Raw genomic sequence first — 11,897 nt, forward strand, 5'->3', positions numbered from 1 at the left:
CTAGAGTCTACGGGGTGTGGACCGGGAGTTGACCAGGGGTTGTGCGCCGGGCCCTCCTGCTCGGCTCCAGCGAGTAGACAAGTGTTACCATCAACAGAGGAGAAGGATATGACCTCAGGGCTGATGTGACCAAGCGCTGGTAGCGTGGTTTTACCTCACACCCATGGTCTCACACAGTGTGCCGGCAGTCGCCGAGCAGTGTCGGCTGTCGCTACGCCCTCACACAAGCCGCAGCACAAGTGACTGAGGGCCAGTGAGGGCGAGCCCATCGCTGTGACAGCTGTGGCAGCCGCACAGTAGGCTGTGCCAACTGTGCGGAGCGTGTGAGCAGCAGAGGAGCTGCTCTCCAGGCTTCAGGCGCAAAGAGAGCTGTGCATGGCGCATGCCCTGGCCAGCCCGGTGCCCGCACCGAAGGGGCGCTGTGCCGCTGTCGAGGTTCGCCGAGCGCGGCGAAATCTCCGGGGGCACCGTCACCGACGAGCGCGTTGGACTTTTCACTCCTGCTCCACCGCGCCGATGCATGCTTGTTGCTTCGACGGTATAACCGTATAAAAATGTAATTAAATTTAATACACATGCGAAGTTGCTGCATTGGACAGTCCTCTAGTACGGGCACGAGCCGCGCCGCGGTACCACCTTTATCGTCAGCGAGAGCTCTCTCCGCAGCTCCTCCGAATCTCGCGACTCATGCAGCTGCTGGCATGCTCCTCCTCCGCCGGCTTCTTGCAGCACGCCGCCAGGGGCGGTGGAACGCGACGCCACCTTTGCGCCGGTGCTCCGCCCGCGCGAGAGGCCGCGCGCGCCGATGCGGAAGAAGCCGGTGATGCTGCCGCGCAGGCCGCGCGTCATCCGGCTGAGTGCGCGCTGCGAGCCGGACGGGACGCGCGACGAGATGAGCTCGATGGCCCTCCGGTCGGAGAGGCGGCGGTGCTCGAAGACCGTCTTCGCCCAACTGTTGAACTCGCCGAAGGAGCCCATGCTCGCCTCAATCACGGAGAGCATCGCCTCCCGGTCCTCCGGCTTGAAGCAGGTGGCTGTCTCGGCGTCGAAGGAGCGGAGCGCGCCGATGGAGCGCTCCAGCGAGCGCTTGCGCGCGTCCGTGCCCTGGCCGTCGACGAGCGGGATGACGGAGATGCGGTCGAGCTGCGCTCCGCTCGTCATCTTTTGGAAGGTGAAGAGCTCGATCACGCACCAGAGCCGCGAGGGCCACGTCGGGCCCGCGAGGACGACCAGCTTGGCGCAGCCGGCGAGGAAGATGGGCAGGCAGGCGAGGCTCTCCGCCAGCTTGTCCTGGTCAATGCAGGCGCGGTCGAACCAAACGCGCGGCGGGCGGCCCGACTCCTTCTCAAAGTCGCTCGCCCAGCGGCAGAGGGCGTCCCACTTTGCGGTGGGTGAGTCGTGCCACGAGTGCGAGAGGAAGGCGTCGCACATCCCGAGCTCCGCCTTGTGCGAGTGGTCCTGCACCTGGCTCGGCCGCGAGAGGTCGAAGTCGGACGCGCGCAGCTTGTCGAAGGAGACGACGCGGAAGTTCTCCTCGGCAGAGGGGAGCAGCTGCGAGGTGGAGAGCTTGGCGTGCGAGCAGAGCCCGGCGACCACGGCCGCGCTCCGCTCCTCCGCCGTCGAGCCGAGTCGCGCCACCCACGCGAGGGCCGCGCCGCGCGCGCGCGGCGTCGTGACGGCCGACCAGAGGAGGGCACAGACCGAGTAGGAGATGATTGGGATGCCGTCGGGGTGCTGGAGGAGGTCGGTGGAGGTGGCGAACGGCCACCAGTCGGGCACCAGCTTCTGGTCCAGCAGCGCCGCCAGCGTGAAGTAGACTAGCACCATCGCCCCGATCGCACCGTGCGCCAGGCGGCAGCCGAGCCAGATGCCCCGCCACGCGGCGCGAGGCCGCGTGCGAGAGACGTAGTAGGCGTGGTAGAAGATCGGGCAAAAGGTGAGCGCGGCCAGGCCGCCGATGAAGAAGCAGATCCGCAGCGTCGGGTCGTCGAGCCCGGAGACGGAGGCGTAGAGGAGCAGGCCGGCGAGGGCAGAGGCGACGACGCTCGCAAACAAAGAGATGTACCGGATGACGGCGTGGTCCACGGGGCGGACCGCGAGACCGATGGACGAGACGCCGAGCATCGCAAAGTGGAGCCACACGAAGCACGAGCCCGCCAGCCGTCGCGGCCACCACCCAAAGATGAACATGAGCGACGGCAAAAAGGCCCACGAAAGGACGATGACGCCGACGGTGATCAGCAGCCCCTGGACGCGAGCACGCAGCGACCGGCCGACCCGGGTGGCGCTGCGCAGGCGCGCGGCGACGGAGAAGCGCGTCTTCCGGCTGCCGCCGCCGCTGGGAAGGCTGGCCTGGCTTCGTCGCTTCGACTCGCGAAGCCAGCGCAAGAAGGCGGTGAACAGCAGCGCAGACCAGAGCCCATTCGCAGCCAGGAAGATGGCCAGCTCTCGCCACGCCTCGCTCTCATAGTCTACGCCGCCGCTGCGCTCACAGAGGCACTGCCGCTCGCTAAGGCAGTCGACGGCGTGCCACCGGCCCCTTTGGTCGACGGTATTGCAGTCGCCATCGGACGGCTGACCCGGCGCCCAGTTGTCGTACTCCGTGCTGCACGCAGCGAGCCATGCGTCGCCGACGCGACCAGGCGCGTGCCGAAGCAGCTGCGAGACGCGATATGTCTCAATATCAGTGTCAATGCAGGCGAGAGTCGCGTTCTCCGCCACACACGCCTCGTGGCAAGCCTCGCGCCCACCGACTTGCGAGAGGACAATATAGTCGCGATCGTCTCCGCCACCGGTCGAGAGCACCGGTGCGTCATCTCCGCCACCGGTCGAGAGCACCGGTGCGTCATCTCCGCCACCGGTCGAGAGCACCGGTGCGTCATCTCCGCCACCGGTCGAGAGCACCGGTGCGTCGTCTCCGCCACCGGTCGAGAGCACCGGTACAGCGATGCTGCCGAGGAGCAAGGGTGCCGCCATGCGGCAGGGTAGAAGGCCTGGCAAGGGAATGCCGGCTCCGCCTTCACACAAAAACACAAGCACGGACCCAAGACGCACAAGCTCAGACAGTCCAGAAAGGGATAGACAGCATCGACAGTCAGAAGTCAGCGCTGGGTCCCAGGGCGAATGCGATGACGGCCTCTAGTGTGAGCTCTAGCTATAGTGAGCTCATCGCTACCACCTTCACAACTCTCCTTCACAGTACCGTACTCGAGTAGGGTACCGAACTTAAGGTAAGGTAGCTTGAGTTAGGGAGCCCTTTTCCTCTTACCGAACTCCTGTTGTAATGTACCTAACTCCTGCTACCCACCTCTCGGTCCAGCCGGACCGGCACACGGGCCACGCGGCCCGCACACCACTCTGAGGCATCGCTCCCTCCTACGCTACGACCTACGAGCACCTACGCCCGACTACGAGTGCCTACGCTACTAGATGCCCTCCTCCTCCTCCTCCTCCTCCTCCTCCTCCCCCTCCCCCTCCTCCTCACACTCGCCGCACCCTCTCGTCGTACCAGCGAGGGCCGAGGGGGCCGTCGCCGGTACCAAAAAAGAAATCCGGTACCTAACTGCTGCTACCCCGTACCTAACTCAGTGCAAAGCACCTAACCTAACTCAAACTACCTTACCTTAAGTTCGGTACCCTACGGTAGGGTGATAAGAAACAAGAACCACGCGGGCGACGACAGTGGAGGGTGTGAGAGACAGAGTTGCAGACCCAGGGAAGGTCTTTCACTACCTACAGCCCCTGCCTGAGCTCAGGCTCGACAGAGGTCGGTTTGAACATTGCGCTTAGCGTGTGGACCACTTGCTCGATGTCCCGCGTCGGCGTGTAGTTCGGGTCGTACAGGTACTCACCAGTCTCAGCGGCATTGCCATGGTACCGGTAGACCAAGCCCACCATGTACCGCAGTGCGGCGCAAGCCAGCATGTGCTCGCGCAGCTTTCACACAAAAACACAACCCCAGACCCAAGACGCACAAGCACCTTCACACAAAAACACAACCCCGCACCCAAGACGCACAAGCAAGCACAGACAGTCGAGAAGGGAGAGACAGCAACGACAGTAAAAAAAAACGCGCGCCGCCGAGGAAGAAAATAGGTTGCTGGCGAGAAACTGCGAAGAGAGATAGGAAGAAGCAGGCGCCCAAGGGTGGGCGACGGCTGCATCACACTCTCCTCCCTTAAATAAATCAATAAATCCCTGTGTGGTGGCGGCGTGCGTTCAGCGTTCTCCCATCCCCCGTTGCGCGTTGGAGAGAGAGATTTTTGAAGACCAACAAGAAATCACGACTGTCACAGTGATTTGGGCTCGGCGCGTTGCCCCAGCTGAAGGCAGTGAAGAAAGAATTTTATGCCGGTGTACCTGTGTTAGTGCCAGTGCGCGCCAGTCCCGTGCCTAGTGTTGTGTGAAAAAAACGTTCCTGTCCAAATCCATCTTTTTTCCTGCAAGCTGCATCCGCCATCCCTACCGAGCTTTCAACAACAAAATCTCTCTCGAGAGCTTTTTAGAGTGGCAGCCTCCCTGGATGGTGCGAGAGAGACAAGAGGGGAAGAGGGGGGCGAGAGGGCCAAGAGCGCCAAGGGCGAGCCTTGTTTTTTGAATTTTTCAATAATGCGGGATTAGGCATATACAGTGCGTGCTCTTGCCTTAGAAATCGGTGTTTAGAAATTGGCTGCTGGAAATTTGGCTGATTTCCCTGGCCGAAATAGAAATCGGCTGCTAATCGTCCCCCACCAGACATCGAAGTCAAATGTCAAAGACACCTCTAGGGACTGGCAAAGTGGGCTGCCACACCCACAAAGATGCAGAAAAAGGGGACACCGGCGTGACGTGGCCTCTCGACGGGTTTGTTGAAGCAGAACTTGGTTCGGCGCACGAGGCACGAGCGAGCACGCACACACGAAATAAAGGTTAAGCGGGAGGATTGAATTCGTATCTCAGGGCAACCTTTTAGTGTACTAGTATCTAGACCGTATAGTGACCGGCGCGCAGCGCCGAAGAAAATTTTGGCAGAAATCGCTTACAGAAATCGGCTGCTGGCTCGCCCGATTTCCCTCGCCGAAACAGAAATCGGCTGCTGGATGCCGACGCCCCGATTTCTATCGCCACGCCTCGCACTGTAAAGTACCGCCGGCGCAGCGCCCAACGCGCAGCGGTCCCCCGCTTTGTGGTCGCCGTTCGTCGGGGCACCTGTGCAGTCAGGGCAGGTGGGGCGTGGGGGCGGGGCGGACAGCCCACGAGAGTCTATACCATGGGACCTCTCTATACCCAGTGTGGCAGGGACCGTCCCGGCTCCCGCGCGGGGGGGACCGCCGCGCGCGGGGGGCGGGGGTTGCGGCCTGCGGGGGGCGTGCGAGGCGTGCCGGTGGAGGCACGTCCGAAGTAAAGATATATCACTTTTTCCCTCAAATTGCGGGGTACATACTCGTACATGCCGCCAGACGTACGCCAGGAAAGCAAGGGAAATAGGGTGGTGGCAGTGGCAAGTATCGGCGCGGTGCCGGTGAGAGGACCAACCGCGGCGGCCGGCGCGATCCCCTTCTCGCGTCCCGTCTGGCGCACCCGCAGAGTGCGACGCACCGTGCGTTGACGCTGCTCCTGCCCACGCATCCTCACGCGCCCTCCTCCGGCGCCCCCACCTCGACGGGCTCCCAGCTGCTGCCATCTGCCGGCAGAGGCGGCGGGTCGGGGTCGGTGGGCCGGGCGGCTTGCGCGCAGCGGCGTCGGGCGGGCATGTTTGGCGCCTTCCGTTCTGTAGACGAGGAAGATCTCCTGGTCGTTTTCGACCTGCGCCGCCCGCAGAGGCGCGCCGTCGGGGTCGGCAGCGGAGGCGGGTGGCGGGCACTGCTAGGGTGCGACACTGCGTGGACGCTCGGCCTGGGAGCGGGCGCGCCTTTTGGTCGGCGAGGCTCTTCTTTTCGTCGAGCGGCACGTCGCCATTCTTGTCGAGGAAGAGCTTCATCTCGGCCGCGTCAACCTTGCTGATGGCGCTCAGCTTTTGGCGCAGGTCGGAGGCGGTGTCGGAGAGCTGGACGTACAGAAAGATGATGGTGTTTCGCCGCTTGACGCGGACGTAGTCCTGAGCCGAGGTGTCCTCGGCCATGGTGGCGACGGGGCGCTGCGCGCTGGGCGTTCGAGCGGGTCGCGCGGGGCACCGCCACCCAGGAGGCGAACCGCAACGACTACAGAAAAAAATCTGGCCGCGGGGCCTTGGGGCGGGTGCGGGCTTTATCTGATACGCTCAACAGCACAAATGATCTCAGAAGTTTCATTCATTTGAGAGGACCCTCTAGACTACAATCGAGTACTTGAAAAGAAAGAAAGAAAGAAAACAGACAACCCAAGGGAGGGATGGGATGGGAGAACGGCACGCCGCCACCACAGGGATTTTAAGGAGAGGAGTGTGATGCGCTAGCCGTCGCCCACCCTGGGGAGTCTGCCTCTTCGTATCTCTTTTCGCAGTCTCTCGCCGCTTCTCGCTGCAACCTTCATGCCACCTCGCGGCCGTCCCACTCTCGTCGTTCTCTCCCTTGTCACTTCCTCCTCTGTCGCGTCGTTCTCTTCTGCCTCGTCCTGCGAGTACTTGAGCACTTGAGCACTGGCTGGATATAGGGAGTAGGGTCGATTCCGCATACTCGATCGATCGAGTAGAGGACCCTCTACTCGAGTATAGGCTATAGCTCTCGAGGACCCTCTGCGGCACGAGGACCCTCTACGCACTACGCTCTAGAGAGAGAGATTTTAGAAAACCAACAAGTACAAGAAATCACGACTCTCACAGTGATTTGGGCTCGGCAGCTTGTCAGCCCTCAGCCGAAGCTGGGGCCGGTCCCGTAGCCGAGAGAGCCCGCGCCGATGAGTACGCTCTACGGGAGGTGAATGTGGCGCTAACAAAACTTTGGCTCAGCTCTGACGCACCCGCGCTTCGCCCACACAAGCAAGGCGGACATAAATAAAGCGCCGCCCTGCAACGGGGGTGGGGGGGCACGTAGTGCGCCAGGGGTTCTAGGCGACGGTGGCGTCCTCCAGCGGCGAGCCTGAGCTCGGTCGCGATCTCATCCGCCGAAAACATCCTTCTACGACAATTCGGAAACCTTTAGCGCCGCTCGACGACGCACACCGCCTCACCCAGCGTCTTTAAATTGCGTCACCGGTGCACTCCCACTCCGATGTGCGATGAGCCTCTTAACGGCGAGCCGTGCCTACTGACAATGGACGAACCGGCATACGTCGCGCTGGCGAGCTCTCTGGGCTTAAACGACATCGCCAACTTTCTCGTTGCCCTCGGCTCGGCCAGTGCGCGCATTCGCTACATTATCCAGCTCGTCATCGACCGGCGAGTCCAACAGCACAAGCGCCTTCCACCTGTGGATCAAGATTCGGATCAAACAATTACAGGGTCGGAGAAGGTTGATGGCATCCGCTGCCTTTGGGAAGTGCGCAGTCGTAACAGCAACATAATTTATCCCCGGCAGGTTGCGAGCTTGTCGATGACGAGGCCATCGAGTAGGAGCACCGCCGTGACATGCCAAGCACCGCCCAAAACGATGTCTTCGGCGTTGTTTACCGTCACGACGACTACCGAATCTGAAGTGTCTCCATTCCACCCATGCAGTCCCCGGAGGCGATCGTCGCCTCCTCGCTCATCCCAAAGCTGCCGATCGGCGCACGCTCCGACCCAATTCGACCTCCGGAATGAGCTGAGGAATGACCCATGCGCGATGGAACCTTCGCCACGCGTGTTTTGCATTCGTGGATCGTCTCGCAGGCTGCACAGCGGCCGTTGACATGTGCTTCCAGCTTCCTGCTGCGACTTTGTTTCGGGGTCGGTCGGCTGCTAGCGAGCGTGCCTGGCCCAGAGACCACGGCCTGTCTGCCTGCTTCAGAGCTCGTGGGATGGCCTACGCAAGTCCCACACGCGCATAGAAGCGGTTGTCGTGCCGCCCCCAACCTGCGAGGATCTTATTCTATAAAATACATAGAGAGAGAGAGGGTATTATTACTGAGCTGGATCCTGCCTAGTCAGAATGCCGCTAGGTTGAACGCTCACCATTATGCATTAAAGCAGGCCAGGTCTCACCACCTCTAATTGGATCCCTAGATCTTTCAATCCCCGGAGATCTTTCAACGAACGACTGACAACGTTCGTGTGCTCGGCTCTCAGCTCTAGTCTGGTTCAGAAGATGGCTCCGTGGGGTCCCGAGGAGGAGGAGATGTCGGAGAAGTAGGGCGCTCCACCAAACCCTATTCGTCGGCAGAGCCTTGATTGAGCCGCAGCCCGCGATCGCGCGTCCGTTTTTATTTTCCATCATGGCGCACGCCCTGTGTGCTTCGCTGTGCTGCGCACCTGTGTTGTTTTGTGTTGTCCCGCCCGCCCGCCCGACGTTTGTGGTTCGTATGGTGTGCTTGTCCGTGTGTGCCTTCCTGCGTCATGATACACCACAACGCTCCCCCTTCCTTGCCCAATGGGCCCGCATGCAAAGCAAACACTCATGACCGTGATCCGATCTCGCATGCACGGCACAGCGGCATTCGCAACCATCGGCGCAAACGCACACACTTCAGCTCGCCGCATGGGACTCCTTGCGCCACATTGTGGACGCTCACGGCAACCACCCGACACTCACTTGTCGGACTGTACCGCCTCGCAAGGGGGCGCGCCTCGCAATCATCGGCCGCACCTCAGCCGGCCGCCAATCCGTGTCCCAGGACTGCAACGGCGGGCCTTCGCTACCCTCCCCTTACCCCTGCAGCTCTCGACGGAGGTTGTATGCGGGTACACCGCCTGCAGCCCCGCCGCGAGAGGTCCACGTTGTCGTCAGAAGCCGTAGATGTCGTGCTGGAAGCTCCCAGCTCAAGGCAAGCAGTAGCACGACGCTTCACCGCTCGTCGAGCTGTCCGTCATCGTCTGGCCTGCTTGCTGGCTGGCGAACAGCACCCGCCGCTCTTGTGTGTTGCCCTTCATGGAGGTGGCAATGCAGCTGCACGATGTGCCAGCTGCGCAATCGGTGCTGGCAAACGAGCAGCGGGCCGGTTCGGCGGGCGAGCACGACTTAGCTGCAGGGCCCATCATCGTATTGTCGAGCGCGATGTCCACCTTTGCTTCTGCAATGAAAAAGAGCTGCGCCCCGAGTGGCCAACCTGTGGAGAAGCCGTGGAGCTTGCGTGAGTACACAACCGCCGTTTCATCACTGGGCGGAAAGGCATACGCGTTGAGCATTGCCACGATGTATGCGCTCGAGAAGCAGTAGCTCTGCGAATACTTGGACGCGACGTCGGCCCATGGCTTTGCACAAAACTCGGCGCCCTTTGCGCTGATTTGGTTGGTCGAAAGTGCCTTTGCGTCGCCCCAATCGACGAGCCCGAGCCCGTTGGCTGTGAAGAAGAGCGCACCCCGAGCCCAAAACTTGACGCCAGTGGGCGGCGGCTGATAGACGCCTTGTGCAGCACACGGCTCAAGCAGGCATTCGTTCTGCTGGTTAAGCAGCGCTTGTGTGAGCTCTTTACATTTGCTATAGTCGCCTGTGCCACGAAGGGTGCGTTCGCCAGCGCCCGCCACGTTCATGGAAAAGTTGAACCCTTGATTGTGGCACGGGCTGTCTAGAATCGGGCTTTCCTGGCTCCTGGATGCCAACGCCTTTGCATAGCGCAGCATCGCCTGATCTTGCCCGGACCGCATGTATGAGTACGAGTAGACGCGCTCTTGGGAGCTATCAACCCTTAGGCGGTAGCCAAAATCTTGGATGACTCCACTTGCCGGCGCAAACGTGACCTGAAAGGACGCCCCACCGTAGTCGAGGCAGCCCAGGAACACATCCTTTCCGAGCGTTGTCTGGAGAACGTACTTGTTCGTAAGCCAGTTAAAGAGGCCCTCGTATCCACCGGCGATGGTGTGGGCCGCCGCAAACTCAAAGCCAGAAGCTGTGATTGCCGCCTCAACAGCCGACCAGATAGGCACTTGCTCCATCTCGGACAACAGACGCATTCCCGCCGTGCCAAAAGCCCGGACTTTTGTAGTACTCGGGTCTGGTACCGCGAGGCGGGCCTGGTCCAGAAGGGGAGCGAGATAGGCGGTCAAGGCCTCCGGGTTGTTGGCGAACGACGAGATGCCTGGCTCAATTTCAAGCTCGACATCCGCCTCGGTGATGCTCCACCCCTTCTCCGGCCAGCTGAAGACACGGGCGCGTGTGCCAGAGGAGCCACAGTCGAGGATGATGCCCCATTGCGAGGCGGTGACCGCATGTGCGAAGGAAAGCGGCACCAGAGGGGAGAGTGATCGCATCGCCAGCACAAAGGACCCGCTTAGAAGGCCGCCGTGAGCACTCGCCGCGATGAGGCAGATGAAGACGGTGCAGAGCTCGGGCCACGAGAGCAAGCCGAAGGGAGAGACGGAGCCCTCCGGCGTGACCGGCTTGACCGTCTTGGGCTTGACCGTCTTGGGCTTGACCGTCTTGGGCTTGACCGTCTTGGGCTTGACCGTCTTGGGCTTGACCGTCTCGGGCTTGACCGTCTTGGGCTTGATGACCGTCGCGCCCTGAACAGGGGCGCGAGACTGGCTGTGAGCGGCGAGCAGGGGGCGGAAACCGCACATGCAGGCGGCGAGCACCGAGTTTGTGGCCGACGGCGTGGATCCGCGGGTCGCCTTGGAAGGCGCCTTGCCGGTGTCGGCGCCACCGACGATGCCCTCGTCGCCGCCCGCCCCGATCAGGGCCCCGTAACCGTTGCTGCAGTCGATCGGGGCGGACGCCTCCTTGCGCTCGTTGTTGCGGCGCGACTTTGAGGGGGTCGTCCACTCGGAGATGTCCTGTGCACACGCGCAAGCTGGGCGCGTCAGCAGCTGTGAGCGCAGCTCCGCTTGCACCGCAGCATGCGAGGCGCTCGCCGCCGGGGCGGGCTTCTCCTCTGGAAACACCTTGGCCGAGACCGTCCAGTCGGCGTCGCCCTATCGAAAGCGGGATGGGATTAGGAGCGTGGCTCCCAGACGCAGCACACAGAAAGCACAAGGCGCTCACCGCCGGGGCGGGCTCCTCCACTGAAAACTCCTTGATCGACGGCAGCGGCGCGCCGTCGGCGGCGACCGGCAAGAAAGCCGGCGCGTCTTCGGTGGCCGGCTTGAGCGCCGGGTCGTTCTTGATGGCGCCGGTCTCGTCGAAGGAGGCCTCCGCGCCAGACGTTGCCGCAGGGATGTCCTTCTTGAGGGCGCCCTTGATGGCGTCAATGCCGTCCTTGAGCGGGCTGGGCTCGCTCTCGGGCGGGATGCCGACGGCCTTGGCCGTGGCCTTGGCCTTGGCCGAGTCGACCGCGCCCGCGGCGGGCGCCTCTGCCGCGGCCAGGTCTTTCTTGATGATGCTCTCGTCGGAGGCCTCCGCGCCAGACTTTGCGGGGACGTCCTTCACGAGGGCGTTCTTGGCGCCGCACGCCTGTGGGCCAGGGACGATACGGCGGAGTTGGGACGGGAAGATCGCGCTGATAGGATGAACACGCGCATTGACAGGCACCTCGGCTCCGAGGAGCGAAGGGGATTCCGACGCAAACGAGAGGACGATTGTGACTCGGCCTCCGTCGCCAGCCGGCACGAAGCCGACCTTCGCTTTGTAGTCGATGTTGTCCATGATCGAGTTGTCCTGTGCAAGTCGCATCATCATGAAGGTTGAGACGGGCGCTTGCATTGGATGTGCACAAACAGCTATATTCGCTTTGTGGAGGTGTACGGGGTCTGAACTGAGAGGGACGGGGGACGGGGGACAAAGTCGATCAGCCTGCGGGGCGGGGTGGGGTGCGGGAAGCGGGCTCAAGATGCATGGACACGCGCGGCAGCTGGCTGGCAGAGGAGGGGCTGCAGACGCTTCGGCGACGAAGGGGGCTTGTAACTGACGGCAGAGAATGCGGTGGGGCGGACT

General features: G+C 62.2%; 3 protein-coding genes across 3 annotated transcripts; all 3 read right to left on the reverse strand.

Moving 5' to 3' along the window:
* Positions 1-219: 219 nt before the first annotated feature.
* On the reverse strand, positions 220-2,988 carry EMIHUDRAFT_456968 (hypothetical protein; the record flags this gene model as incomplete). The annotated part of the gene is made up of 4 exons (XM_005780636.1): positions 1,702-2,988; positions 617-1,533; positions 410-500; positions 220-243 (listed from the first exon to the last, which is right to left on the reverse strand). Exons 1-4 carry the CDS (start codon positions 2,974-2,976, stop codon positions 220-222), a joined length of 2,307 nt encoding a protein of 768 aa, XP_005780693.1. The 5' UTR covers positions 2,977-2,988.
* A 2,621-nt stretch (positions 2,989-5,609) lies between these two features.
* Positions 5,610-6,100, reverse strand: EMIHUDRAFT_234866 (hypothetical protein; the record flags this gene model as incomplete). The annotated part of the gene is made up of 2 exons (XM_005780637.1): positions 5,610-5,662; positions 5,857-6,100. The coding sequence occupies 2 exons, from the start codon at positions 6,098-6,100 to the stop codon at positions 5,610-5,612; spliced, it is 297 nt and encodes a 98-aa protein (XP_005780694.1).
* Positions 6,101-9,157: 3,057 nt separating this feature from the next.
* Positions 9,158-10,222, reverse strand: EMIHUDRAFT_52732 (hypothetical protein; the record flags this gene model as incomplete). The annotated part of the gene is made up of 1 exon (XM_005780638.1): positions 9,158-10,222. A coding segment is annotated over one exon (1,065 nt), but the record flags the coding sequence as incomplete, so codon positions are not given.
* Between the last annotated feature and the right edge of the window lie 1,675 nt (positions 10,223-11,897).

The sequence above is a fragment of the Emiliania huxleyi genome (assembly GCF_000372725.1).
Source record: "Emiliania huxleyi CCMP1516 chromosome Unknown EMIHUscaffold_210, whole genome shotgun sequence".
Taxonomy (NCBI): Eukaryota; Haptophyta; order Isochrysidales; family Noelaerhabdaceae; genus Emiliania; species Emiliania huxleyi.